This window comes from Diabrotica virgifera, chromosome 7 (assembly GCF_917563875.1).
Source record: "Diabrotica virgifera virgifera chromosome 7, PGI_DIABVI_V3a".
NCBI lineage: Eukaryota > Metazoa > Arthropoda > Insecta > Coleoptera > Chrysomelidae > Diabrotica > Diabrotica virgifera.
The window spans coordinates 58211846-58226117 of record NC_065449.1 but is presented as its reverse complement, the minus strand read 5'-3'; the positions used below and the strand labels follow the sequence as shown (position 1 = coordinate 58226117).

The window sequence follows — 14272 nt, the reverse complement described above, 5'->3', positions numbered from 1 at the left end:
CAGGGTAGTATTCTCTCATTACTTTCATTATTATATTGGAAAGTTACGTAGCAGAAAGCCTCGTTAACAAAAATATTGAGTTGCCAACAAAATTTAAAATGTCCATGCCAAGCAACTATCCTGCCAAAAAGTGGGACGTATACTCCAAATTGAGCATAATAATCGGTAATAAAAAAAAAGAGTCCCTCAAAAATTTTGTGAATAATAGTTAATGGTATGCTAAGTATGCTTAATGGTATGCTAATGACAAAGTATGCTAAATGTGCAGTCACTCGAGCGCTTTGGGGATCTATTGGGTGTGAAGAGTAGGTCCTAAAACCAAAAAAAATTAGTAAAGTTTTCCATTTTCGTAGGGACCTGTCCATTTTTAATTTTATTTTCCATTTACAACAATCGTTTTTTTAGATTATAGCGCCATCTATCCATAATTCGAAAAAATGTCTCGAATTAAAGTTACTTATTTTTACGTAAAGAATCCAAATCTGCAATAAAAAATGGGGGCTTCCATTTAAGATTTTAAGGTAACCCCCACCCCACCTTCGTGGGGGTCGTGTTTGGTGCAATTCGATAGATTTTTCAAAAATATTGAGTAAGTGTATTTTTCAGTTTTTCGATCTGATGTTCATTTTGCGAAATATCGCGGGATTAGTATTTAAAATATTAAATTTACCCCCCACCCCTCTCCGTGGGAAGGCGTGTTTGTTATTATTCGATAAATTTTTGAAAAATATTGAGTACGTATTTTTTAGTTTTTCGATTTGTCATTTATTTCGCGAAATATTCGCATTTTTTTTGTTAAACTCTGGGACTCGCCCATTTCCTTACTCGCTCAAATCGTCAGATTTTTGAAATATACAGTGTTTTGAATGTATGTACTTAACTTACCTTATCTTAATCTGACGATTTTGAGTTTCTCTAAGGATAAATTTTTTTTTCGGCCCCCCCCCCCCTTAACGAACTCCCCTGCATTAAGAGCCAATATATGCTAGAGGTACATTTTCAGGGTACAAGGTTTCTCTCCATAACTAACAATAATAATTTCATTATTAATATTCACAAATATTGAATATGTACAGATTTAGTACTTACGTGTTGAATATTATAGGTTTATTATTTTGTGAAATCAATTTACCTTATTTACACGACTCTAATTTGAGACTTACATTCGTATGTAATAACATTCCTTGGTAATTTGTACTGGCATGTATTTTTCTTATTGTTTTTTTTTTCTGTAATAACGAACGAACTCCTAAAGTAAGGAGAAACTAAGGAAACTATTAAGACTAATACTAAAAATATTAGCACAAAACAAGTTCAAGAGAAATCATTAGAATACAACAAACCGGCATATTTTTGTTTCGTGGACCTTTAGAAAGCGTTTGACAGGGTTAAATTAAAGGACGTTATCTATTTGTTATACTCAAGAAACTTACCTTTAGGAGTAACTAAAACGATCGGAAACATCTACCAGAACAACACGATAAAATTAAAAGTAGAAGATGAACTAATTTACCGAATTGAGGCTGGAAATGGGATAAGACAGGAAGATTCTCTGAGTCATTTATTGTTCAACCTCAACCTAATCATGGATGAGAAAAAAAAAAGAATGTGTGTGTACTTTGTACGCACTTAAGAAGTTATACTTCTATTATTAAACTAATTTTAATACTTACTACTTTCCAAAAATTTTTATTAAAACAATACGAAAAATTAAAAAAATAAAAGAATAAAACACACGCAAACACATTGAAAAATGAAACCAAAGAAATTATTTCTGAACAATTGTTGAGAAAATTTTAACTAAATACGTATTTTCTGAAAAAAAATATAATAAATATACTTACAATCATAAAATGTATAAAAAAAATAAAAATTTCCATCGGGAATTGAACCTGCGTCTATCACGTTTAGATTATTATGAACTCACCCCACGCAGAATTTAACTACAAAGACATTGTGAATGACGTGGGAAGATATACCAAGCAACTAAACAATTTTAAAAAATTTTGACAGTTTGTTGCTTATTCTGTTAGTTTAATCAGATAAGTTTGATTCTTGTGGAATGAAAATACGACAAAATATAGACTAAAAAAGTAATATATTAGATGGAGAGTTTTGTTGGTAATCAAATGATGTAAATCAAAGCATTACCTTTAATTACTAGCTATAGGTAGGTACATTTTCCAAATAGGTATTTACCTAATTTGTAATTTTTTATTACAATACTGAAACATTTAAAATAAGGTACGTACCTGTTGCTTTTAAAAACTATTTAAAAAGTCACTACAAGAATAATTATAAACTTGCTTTTTGTCTCTGTCCTCACAACAATAAAAACTAATATACACAACATTTTGTTTATCCGGAATCTCCATTTGAACAATTATTGACAGATGAGTTTAACACCCAATCAGATCCCGCATAACGTTTCATACCATACTGTCAGTGTGCGCATGCGCCCAGTAAAAATAAAAATTTACCCTTGTGCCTAAAGAAGTATAACTTCAAAAAGTAAGAAGTAAAAAGGGATGCCAAATGGGAGAAAAACAACGTAAAATAATCTGCTATGCAGATAATGCAATACTAATCTGTCAAAGTGAAAATTATTCACAGTGAAATACATCCACAAATAATCCAAATGGCTTGTGAAATTTGAATAACTGTTCCTCTACACTCACCAGCACAAAATTCTGCCACTCATAATGTTTTATTAAGTTTGACAATCTATAACTTTATTATTTGTACTCCGATTTTCAAGATTCTTTCATCAGTTTGTAGGTACATGTATTGATGTAGTTTGTTATTATTCCCGTAACAAAATTTTTTTGCTTAGATGGCATTATACGGGGGGTGAATATAAGCGTCGTTTTTTCTCCTAAATTTAGAAAACTGGAAAAATTGGAGGACTTATTTTGTTTCATACTCCTTTTGTATTATCTTGGAGGTATCACTAACGTTTTGTTGTTTGAATTATCCGAATATCTCTTGTGGTGTAAGAGCTGTAAATAAAACACTGCTTTGAAGGTTTTATTTAATTAAAAATATCAAACGCACTAAAATTAACGAAACAAAAAAAATGAACAACAAAACAATTAAATAGCGTGTATGCCCACCTCTTGCAGCAACGACTGCTCGCAATCTGTTTAGTATCGAATAAAGATGTGTTATCCTTGCCTGGGGAATAGCCCGATATTTCTCTACCAGGGCCATAACTGTACCAACATTTCTGGAGGACTAGGATGATTTAATTCGTCCCATAAATGCTCAATAGGATTGAGATCTGGGCTGCATGTGGGCCATTCTAATTTTCTCAATCCAACCTCTATTTTATGAGTCAGTCAGTGTTTTTATTAAAAAAAAAATGGTACAGCTCTTACATGAAAAGAGATATTCGTATAATTCAAAAAACAAAATTTTAATGAAGCCTCCGGGATAACATGAGAACTATGAAACAAAATCAGGTATTCCATTTTTCCACAGAATGTTTTAAAGTTAGGAGGAAATACAACACTTCCATTCACCTCTGTATAATGCCATGCAAGCGAAATTTTTTTGTTACCGGAATAATACCAAACAATATCAATACATGTACCTACAAACCGGTGCAAGAATCTTGAAAATCGGAGCACAAATAATAAAGTTATAAATTGTCAAACCTAATCAAAAATTTTGGGTGGCGGAATTTTGTGCCGGTGAGTGTATAATGAGGTCATACAATGTACTACAATAAATTTAACCAAATGTAGAATTCTTTTGTAGACCCACATTTCGAAGTGTTCTTACTTTTTTTTTGGTAATCCATGTTTCAGCTGCCTATGTAGGAATGGGAAAAGTACGGGCATTGACCAACCTGAGCTTAGTATTCCTTGTTATTGTTCGTTCTTTCCAGATTTTAAATAATTTAGCTGTTGCAGTTCTTAAACGATATTAAGGAGGACATTGGGACCCATTTGCGACAATCGTATATGGAGAATAAGGTTCAACCACGAGTTATACTAACATTATGAAGAACCATATATAGCAAGTTATGCAAAAATACAAAGATTGCGCTGGGCAGGTCATCTTATAAGAATGGATAATGACAGAGCACCTAGTATAACGCTTAGCGGAATTATTGTGAGACGTCGCGCAGTAGGAAGACCAAGGAAGAGGTGGATAGACGAAGTGAGAACCGATGCTAAAGAGATATTGAGGGTGGATAACTGAAGGAGAGCAACCAGAGACAGATACTTGGAGGGTTAATCCGTGCCAAGTGGTCCAATATAAATTAAGTTGGTTGCTTGACTATTCTTAATATTTTTTATTTTTCTACCTTTTAAACTTCAGTCTATAGAGATTACAGAATTCCATTTATTTTATTTAAAAAAAAAATTAGTTTGCCGATGACGACCATATTTTATTATTATATGGCTTCGCTCTTTAGCAAATATTTTCACTGAGGTTCGTCTTAGTATGCTCTAAAGTAAGTATCCTCTAAAAAAACGGCCTATAGCATTATTTAATTTCAAACTACCCTTAAGGCCTTAAATGAACCTCAAAGTTTGAAAAGGTAAACTGATAAAATTCCATTTTCAGCATTTTTTTAACAGCATAAGGCAAGCCGATAATGGTTTGTAATTTTTTTCTGCAAAAGACATACGTACATACTTTAAATAAAAAAAGTTTGAGCTTTGAGACTTGAGTAAATTTTTTCAAAAACAATCTCAAAAATGTAATTTTTTTAAAAATCTCAAAGTTTGACCCCTTATATACCTAATGGGCACGGATGAAAAAATTTGAAATTCGGCTGAATGTTAGCCCCTAGCAAGTAGAATAAGAAGTAAAAATTTGGAGTTGCAGACTTACGTCATATAGGAGTTACAGGCCTGAAAAAATGGTCAAAAATCAAAATGGTCAAAATTTGAGCGTTTGCGGGCAGGGTAATTAAAATTCAAATAAACTGTCTAATGAAATAAAAATTAATGTATTTTCGCCAAATTTCACAATGAATACAAATTTATACATGGTGGGCCAAAGAAAAGAGTTCACCGTGATATTTGGCAGTTATTAGATTTTAAGGGAATGCCCAAACAGGTCGATTTTTATTTTTAAATTACAATTTTTTTATATATATTTCATACGTCTTCATGTCGTGTCGTCGATAATTTTTTTAATGGGAATAGGGGGTCGTATGTTATCTCATTTGAAAGAGTGTTGAATTCTGTGTTCAGTAGTATAAATAATAATATAATTATTTATACAGGGTGGCAAAAAATAATTTTTGAATTAAATTAATTGACACAAAAAGAAGAATGTATGTAATTTATTTAACTCAAAATACATTTTTTTGCTGTCACAAAATAGAAAAAAAAAAATTATTTTGCAAATAAACATTGCTTTTCGCTTAAATTAAATGTTCAAACTGTCAAGAGGTAGGTGGGAGGCTGTTTGTGATTTAATTTAAGCGAAAAGAAATGTTTATTTGTGAAATAAACATTTTTTTCTATTTTCTAACAGCAGTAAAATGTATTTTAGTTGCCACAAGAGCCCTATTCCCTTTTAAAAAAATCATCGATTACGTCATCACGCTCTGATGGATGACGTCACCTAGTATGAAATATATCCCAAAAAGTTGCACTATAATAAAAATAAAAATTGACCTATTTCGGCATTTCCTTAAAATCTAATAGGTAACTATTGCCAAATATCGAGGTGGACTCTTTTCTTTGGCCCACCCTGTATAAATTTGTATTAATTGTGAAATCTAGTGAAAATACATTATTTTTATTTCATTAGACAGTTTATTTGAATTTTAATTACCCTGTCCGCAAACGCTCAAATTTTAACCATTTTGATTTTTGACCATTTTTTCAGGCCTGTAACTCCTATATGACGTAAGTCTGTAACTCCAAATTTCTACTTCTTATTCTACTTGCTAGGGGCTAACATTCAGCCGAATTTCAAATTTTTTCATCCGTGCCCATCAGAGATAAGGGGTCAAACTTTGAGATTTTTCAAAAAATTACATTTTTGAGATTTTTTTTGAAAAAATTTACTCAAGTCTCAAAGCTCAAAGTTTTTTTTTATTTAAAGTATGTACGTATGACTTTTCCAGAAAAAATTACAAACCATTATCGGCTTGCCTTATGCTGTTATGCTGAAAATGGAATTTTATCAGTTTACCTTTTCAAACTTTGAGGTTCATTTAAGGCCTTAAGGGTAGTTTGCAATTAATAATGCTACAAGCAATTTTTTGAGAGCATACTTTTCTAAAAAGTTTGGTTTTTGATTTATTGTTCTAGGACAAACCTCAGTAAAAATATTGGCTAAAGAGTGAAGCCATGTTTTCCGTGAAAATGATCGACACGCTTTAACAAAAATGGCCGTCATCGGCAAACTAAATTTTTTTAAAATAAAATGAATGCAATTTTGTATTCTCTATAGACTGAAGTTTAGAAGGTAGAAAAATAAAAAATATTAAAAATAGTCAAGCAACCACCTTTGGACCACTTGGCTTGGATTGACCCTGGAGGCTGATGCGGGAGGCAAGGGCCCGACTTGAGCTGTATCTAGGAGAGAGAGCTAGTCTACTCTTTACACTTTACACTAAGGACCAATCATCATTGTTGTTTATCAGTTAGCCAAAGTATACAAATCTATCTACTACTTCGAAATTCGCCACTTCGTTTATGTGCGGTAGATTTATTATTTTTGTCCTGTCTACGATCATTATTTTTCTTTTCAAGTGTTGATGAGAAGTCCGAATTCTTTGATTATCCTGCTTAGTCGTTCGATGGTGGTAATCATTTCGACTTCATTCGCTGCTAGTATATAATTCTTATAAGAGATTTGAAGATGACAACAATACCATATGTAAAGGGCTTATCAGAAATATTAAAAAGGATAATCATAACAAATAATACATTATTATGTCCAATACCAAACTAAACAGAACACAGGAGAGATCAAAGAACTGAATCTCTAAAATACCTTGTGAAAGCAACAATTTTTATGTGGGAGAAACTGCTAGACCACAGTGTCAGGATAACCGACTGATCATACACAAAAACGGAGACTTGACAGTTCCCAGATATTCAGACATGCCTGAGTCAATGAGCGCATAGTCCAATGAAAAGATACATCAATAGTTATGAAAGAAACACACAGGAAAAAGAGGAAAATCAAATAAGCAGTCCTCATCTTAAACAATAAAGAAAAATGTGTTAATAAACCCTTCAACAAAATGTAGCAGATCTGGTTACCAAAAATAAAAGAAGATGTCTCATAGAAGGTCAGAAATACATCATCTACAATTTTATACATTACACATAAACACCATACATAGACACAAACAAAATAAGAATTTGATATCATTCTGAGGGTATAGTATAAACATCATCATCAGAATTTTCAACTAAAAGCATGGCTTAAGATCGAGGCCAAATAATTCACCTGTCAAATTTATCAAGACGGTTTCCGGAGTTAAAATAGAAATGTCAAAAACAAACATAAAATGTAATTTTTATTACAATCAATTGGGGTGTAATCAATATAAATATACTCAGTGACATTAGAAGTGTTACACTCAGAAGGAATCATATCTTGAACTTAATTTTTTGGCAGCACAATGACTATATTTAAAGCATATATGATAACAATATCAATGTTTTATCTCTTATAGTTTTTGTAGAAATGAAGTTTTATCTTTAAATTTTTTTGTGAAAAGACCAATGTACGAAGACATGTTGGTACATAAATTTTTAGTTATTATTCCTCAGTTTAATTGTATTCAGTGTAAGAATTTGCTTCGAGTTCGAAGACACCAAAATTACCACCATTTTAGCGATTTTGACAGGGGTAGAATTATTGCCTCTAGAGATATGGGTTTTTCGTATCGCGAAATTGGCCGTCGTGTTAATTGTACGGCAATGACAGTTGTACGAGTGTGTTGTGTGTGGACAAACGAAGGTAGAGGAAGAGGAAGAAGACCAACTGGTCAACCGAGGCGTACCACAGAGCGTCAAGATAGGCGCTTTGGACTCCTGGCTCTGCGAGACCCTTTTGCTACTACGCGTCAAATCGATGACCAATGGTTTGGAGTAGAAGGTAGACTTGTTACTATACGTACTCTATACCGTAGCATTCGAGCCTTTGGGCTGGTTTCATTCCGCCCACGACGAGTGCTTCCTTTGACTGCGGACCACTGTCGTCAACGTTTGAATTAGTGCAGAGAACGGCAGCATTGGGTGGCAGAATGGCATAATGCAGCATTCAGCGATGAATCGCGGTTTTGTTTAGGTATGCATGATGGTCGTAAGATGATAAGACGCCGCCGTGCAAAGGGACGAAATATCGGTCTTGCTGTTGAGAGACATCTACACATGACAGTTGGAGTAATGGTTTGGGGGGTTATTGCCTATGGTAGCCGATCACCACTTTTGTTTATTCGAGGCAGTATGACAGATGCGCGTTATGTTGATGACATCTTACAAACCACTTTACTGCCTTATCTAGACGGCTGTCGAAACGCCCTTTTTCAGGAAGACATCGCGCGTCCCCATATTGCTCGTCGAACTATGGACTTTCTCCAAGAAGCTGGGGATAATTTTTTGCCGTGGCTACCCCGTTCACTGGGTATAAATCCTATCGAATATGTGTGGTATATGATGGGGAGGAGGCTGTCCACTTTGCACCATCCTCCACAGACTCTGGTACAGTTAATCCATGAAATTCAAGTTGCTTGGAACGAGGTGCCACAAGCAGACACCGATCATCTCATTTTGTCAGTGCCTAGACGTGCACAGGGAGTGTAGTTAGCTAGGGGGTCGCCAAACACGTTACTAATTTTTTTTTTTGATTACATGTCAATAAAATGTCTTGCCAATATTATCGTTTCATTCTTTGTGAAAATGTAAATGAAGTTCCAGAAATGATTCCTTCTGGGTGTAACACTTCTAATGTCACTGAATATTAATCTGGGCTAATTAGCAAAATACAAGGAATAGCTATTTGTATAACAAGGGAGGAAAGTGCTACTTTTCCTCCCGAGAATGAAGTTTACTGCCCGACGCGTAGCGGAGGGCAGTAATCATTCAAGGGAGGAAAAGGCACTTTACTCCCATGTTATACATATGTTTTTTCCACCTTCCTCAAATAACAAGTCATTTTTTTATTTTTACTTAATATATTTATGTAACTAACCAACAAAATTTATTAGAACTAAAACCAACAAGTAGGTACATTATAACTGTCAACTGTCAAATATAAGTCAAATTATTAATGTAAACATTGTTTAATCAGAATAACAATTTACTGTTTTTTACCATTCTGCAAAATACAGTGTTTTTAAATAAACGTTAAAATCTATAGATACTTACGTAATAGAAAATAGATATTGTACAGAGCGTCAATAAGTTATATTTCATGAATGAAATACCATGACGTCACTTTTACTTTTCCTCCCTAGGGAGGAAAAATATTTTCCTCCCTAGGGAGGAAAAGTACAACTTTGCTCCCTACAATCAGGTCCGGACAAGTATACTTTCGGTAGAGGTAGGTGGAAAAAGTTATTTACCAGCAATTTTATTACTGGAATCGAATCTAATTATTGTATGTATTAATAATATAGGTATGCAAAGTCCGCAGATAGTGTGCTACTTTTTTTATAAACAAAATGGCGTCCGAAAATCGTGTTTTTTTCAATTTTTGCTCTATAACTCCGAAGATTTTAACTTTACACCAAAAACATTAAAATAAAAATTCACCGCAATTAAATTGTGCATAGAGACATGTTTTTCCCGATTCACTTCGACGAAAACTTTCCCCGGAAAAAGCGGGTTTTTCCAACAAAATCTTTAATTTTCAACTAAAATTTTAGATAAGTAATTGTTAATCAATAATTAAATAACTTGGTAATATAAAAGCCCTTTTCGTATAAATTATAATTCCGGAAGCCGATCGAAATTGAACGAACAGTTTAGCAACAATTGAATTGTTAATTAAAATTTTTCGGTCGCTATAACAACGATAATAATTATGATACATAAGAATAACTATGATTTTTTCATAAAAAGACACTATACCTATCTAATGTACTTTACAGAATTAAAATTAGAATATTTAAGCGGCCTCAGGAATATTTTAAAATTATAAACAATTTTTTGGCTTATAAACAAATAGAATATCTCGGGAAATATTAAACTAAATTAAATCGTGAAAACGGTATTCGAAAAACAGTGGCAGGATGCTTCTTAAAAAAAAAACGTTTAATTATGACGAGTGATTCCTGAGATACAACCAGTCAAAGTTGACCGGAATTTACGGCAAAGATATAAACAATAGGATCATAATTTTCAAACCATCACCTTTTTATTTTTGTCCTCTTTCTCCACACCAATTGTCATATTTTTAAAATACTCATAACATATATTATTATAATAAAAACTATCGATAATACGTGTGAAAATTGCCAAAAATAGCCCAATTCCACTCAAAAATTAGGTTGGAGAAAATGTAACCCTCAAAGTTCAAAATCGGTATACGTTAAAAAAGTGCATTTTCTCGGCTTCCCATGGAGCAATTTCCTTCATTCTTTTTTTGTTCACTAATAACTCGAGTAGAGCCATCGAACTAATGCATTATTAAATGTCAAACTTGCTTTTGTTTTGTTATAATAGATTAATTTATTTATAAGAACAGAAAACTACATATTTTTTCCAGTTGTAGGCTTTTTTTAGATAAACTTACTAGTCCTGTCGCCAGGGGGGGGGGGTACAACGGCCTCGTTAATTCAGATGGACTTACTCAAGTTTTTTTTATGTATTTTGACCCGTAGAACACGAATTTTTTGGGTAACAGTTGATCCGGATGTCGATAAGATTGTTATAGACCAAGAACTTGAGGAATCAAATAACAGCGATTTTTGGCAAAACAAAACACTATTTTGTATTTTTTGGGCCATTTTAAGTAAAAAATATTTCTACAAGTTTTTTCGTAGGATGCACAGTTTTCGAGATAAACGCGGTTGAACTTTAAAAAAATCGAAAAATTGCAATTTTTGAACCCGAATAACTTTTGATTAAAAAATAAAATAGCAAGTCTGCTTACCGCATTTAAAAGTTTAAGTCAAATTATATCGGTTTTGATTATTTCCATTGGTAAAAATTTATTTTTTTATTGTTTAACAAAGCTATAAACACGTAGGGTTTCCCGTGCTTTTACATGTGTTTTAACGCATGTAACGTAGAAATAGTCTTGATTGCACTAGTACCTATTCTACCTACTCGTTCGATTTTAAATGAGAAATCATAGAAACATCACTCACGCACTAGTTGTTTGTAGCTTTGTTTAACAATAACACAATAAATTTTTAGCAATGCAAATAATCAAAACCGACATAATTTGACTTGAACTTTGAAAAGTTATTCGGGTTTAAAAATTGCAGTTTTTCGATTTTTTGAAAGTTCAACCGCGTTTATCTCGAAAACTGTGCATCCTACTAAAAAACTTGTAGAAATATTTTTTGCTTAAAATGACCCAAAAAATACAAAATATTGTTTTGTTTTGCCAAAAATCGCTGTTATTTGATTCCTCAAGTTCTTGGTCTATAACAATCTTATCGACATCCGGATCAACTGTTACCCAAAAAATTCGTGTTCTACGGGTCAAAATACATAAAAAAAACTTGGGTAAGTCCATCTGAATTAACGAGGCCGTTGTACCCCCCCTGGCGACAGGACTATACTACAAGTGTACCTTTTAAAGTTAAAAACATAAATATTCTCATTTGAAAGCTGTATACTTATTTAAACAATTTTTATTTAAACAAATTAAAATTTTGTGTTATAATAAATAAATTAATTTATTATAACGAAACAAAAGCAAGTTTGACATTTAATAATGCGTTAGTTCGATGGCTTTACTCGAGTTACTTGGGAACAAAAAAATAATGAAGGAAATTGCTCCATGGGAAGCCGAGAAAATGCATTTTTTTAACGTATACCGATTTTGAACTTTGAGGGTTACATTTTCTCCAACTTAATTTTTGATTGGAATTTTTCTATTTTTGGAAATTTTCACACGTATTATCGATAGTTTTTATTATAATAATATATGTTATGAGTATTTTAAGGATATGAAAATTGGTGTGGAGAAAGAGGACAAAAATAAAAAGGTGACTGTTTGAAAATTATGATCCTATTGTTTATATCTTTGACGTAAATTCCGGTCAACTTTGACCGGTTGTATCTCAGGAACTACCCATCATAATTAAACGTTTTTTCTTTTAAAAGAAGCGTCCTGCAACTGTTTTTCGAATACCGTTTTTACAATTTAATTTAGTTTAATATTTCTCGAGATATTCTATTTGTTTATAAGCAAAAAAATACTTTATAATTTTAAAATATTCCTGAGGCCGCTTAAATAGTCCAATTTCAATTCTGTAAAGTACATTAGATAGGTATAGTGTCTTTTTATGAAAAAATCATAGTTATTATTATGCATCGTAATTATTGTCGTTATTATGGCGACCGTAAATTTTTAATTAACAATTCAATTGTTGCTAAACTGTTCATTCAATTTCCATCGGCTTCTGGAATTATAATCTATATGAAAAGGGCTTTTACATTACCAAGTTATTTAATTATTGATTAACAATTACTTATCTAAAAGTTTAGTTGAAAATTAAAGATTTTGTTGGAAAACCCGCTTTTTCCGGGGAAAGTTTTCGTCGAAGTGAATCGGGAAAAACATGTCTCTATGCACAATTTAATTGCGGTGAATTTTTATTTGGGTCTTTTTGGTGTAAAGATAAAATCTTCAGAGTTATAGAGCAATAATTGAAAAAAACACGATTTTCGGGCGCCATTTTGTTTATAAAAAAAGTAGCACACTATCTGCGGACGTTGCATACCTATATTATTAATATATATAATCATAGGCTTCGATTCCAGCAATAAAATTGCTGGTAAATAACTTTTCCCAAAAATGGCCTATTCTCCGATAAAATCAGCCCAGACTATATACATTATATTTAAAAAAAGTCTTGTTTTCTTTTTTTGATCTTGTGCTAAATTTAAGAGTTAAAGAAAATAAGTCTTACTGTGTTTTATTTTGTTCTAGTTGATGAAGTTCGCAGAGAAGGTATTAGGGGAGAAGCTATTCATAATGTTGATGAAAGGAACATTTTATGGGCATTTTGTTGCTGGTGAGGACCAGATTAAAATAAAACCAACACTACAGCGACTAAGATCATTTGGAGTTAAACCCATCCTTGACTACTCAGTCGAAGAGGATTTGTCTCAAGAAGAGGCAGAGAAACGTGAACTTGAGTAAGTAGAAATAATTCATGTAAGCGAATATTTTTAGTGTTAAATATCCTTAGAGTCCAGGGTAATAAGGATTTTCTCGGGACACTCAAAGATCCAGGTAGCTGAATACGTTTTTAGTTATTGTAGACCTATAGGAAGAAAACCTACCTGTGTCCTGCCTAGAGTTCGCGTCCGTTTTTAATTATTAACAATTTAGTGCAAAAATCGCGATTTTTTCGATTTTTTGCACTCTATTCAAAATCTAAATAGTTGACATAAAATTACAAAATTCAGTTTTTTAGAACATTGAAAAACCTTCAAAATGCCGATTTTTGAAAGTTAAAAAGTTAATTTGTTGCTACGCAAACTGCAAAATAAGTGAAAATCGTTATTTGTTAATAACTTTTACTAAAACTACCTTAGAACTTTAGTGTTTCACCCAAAGTTGGATATTGGGGTACTTAACAAACCCTTAAAATTTGAAACCGATCCATTAATTAGTATAAGATTTATTATATTTGTTTATCCCAGAGACCTTTATTTTGCAATAATGTAAGACAGAAAATAATGAAGATAGAGCAATTCTGAGTATGTCAAATGAAAGTAGAAGAGTGATAGTATCAAAATGTATTAAAAAAAGATAAAAAAATAATTAACATAGTCAAAAATCCTAATGCCAAATTTTTAAAATTTTGTAGTTTATAAACATTTAGAATAACTTTAAAAATGATGTCCGTAGAATAGTTATTTATGAAACAGTTCGTGAAGTATGCTTTTTGCGAACGCACGCGATATTCAGAGCACGAGCGACAACGGAGCGAGTGCTATACATCGCGTAAGTTCGCAAAAAGTACTTCACGCACAGTTTCATACAATATTTTATCTACGATAAACAAATAAAAAAACTGTAACTCTTCGTCACTGGAATTCATTTCTATTCTACAATTTTTAGAACTTTGACATTTAAAAATTCTAATTTCTTTCAA

General features: G+C 32.3%; 1 protein-coding gene across 2 annotated transcripts in view; it reads left to right on the top strand.

Annotated features, from left to right (window-relative positions):
- LOC114335358 (proline dehydrogenase 1, mitochondrial) overlaps positions 1 to 14272 on the top strand; it is a 219584-nt gene that overhangs the window by 60220 nt on the left and 145092 nt on the right. For both annotated transcript variants that reach the window (XM_050655614.1, XM_050655613.1), the window contains exon 2: positions 13099 to 13307. In XM_050655614.1, coding sequence (XP_050511571.1) covers positions 13099 to 13307 — 209 coding nt within the window. The remainder of the gene's footprint in view (positions 1 to 13098; positions 13308 to 14272) is intronic.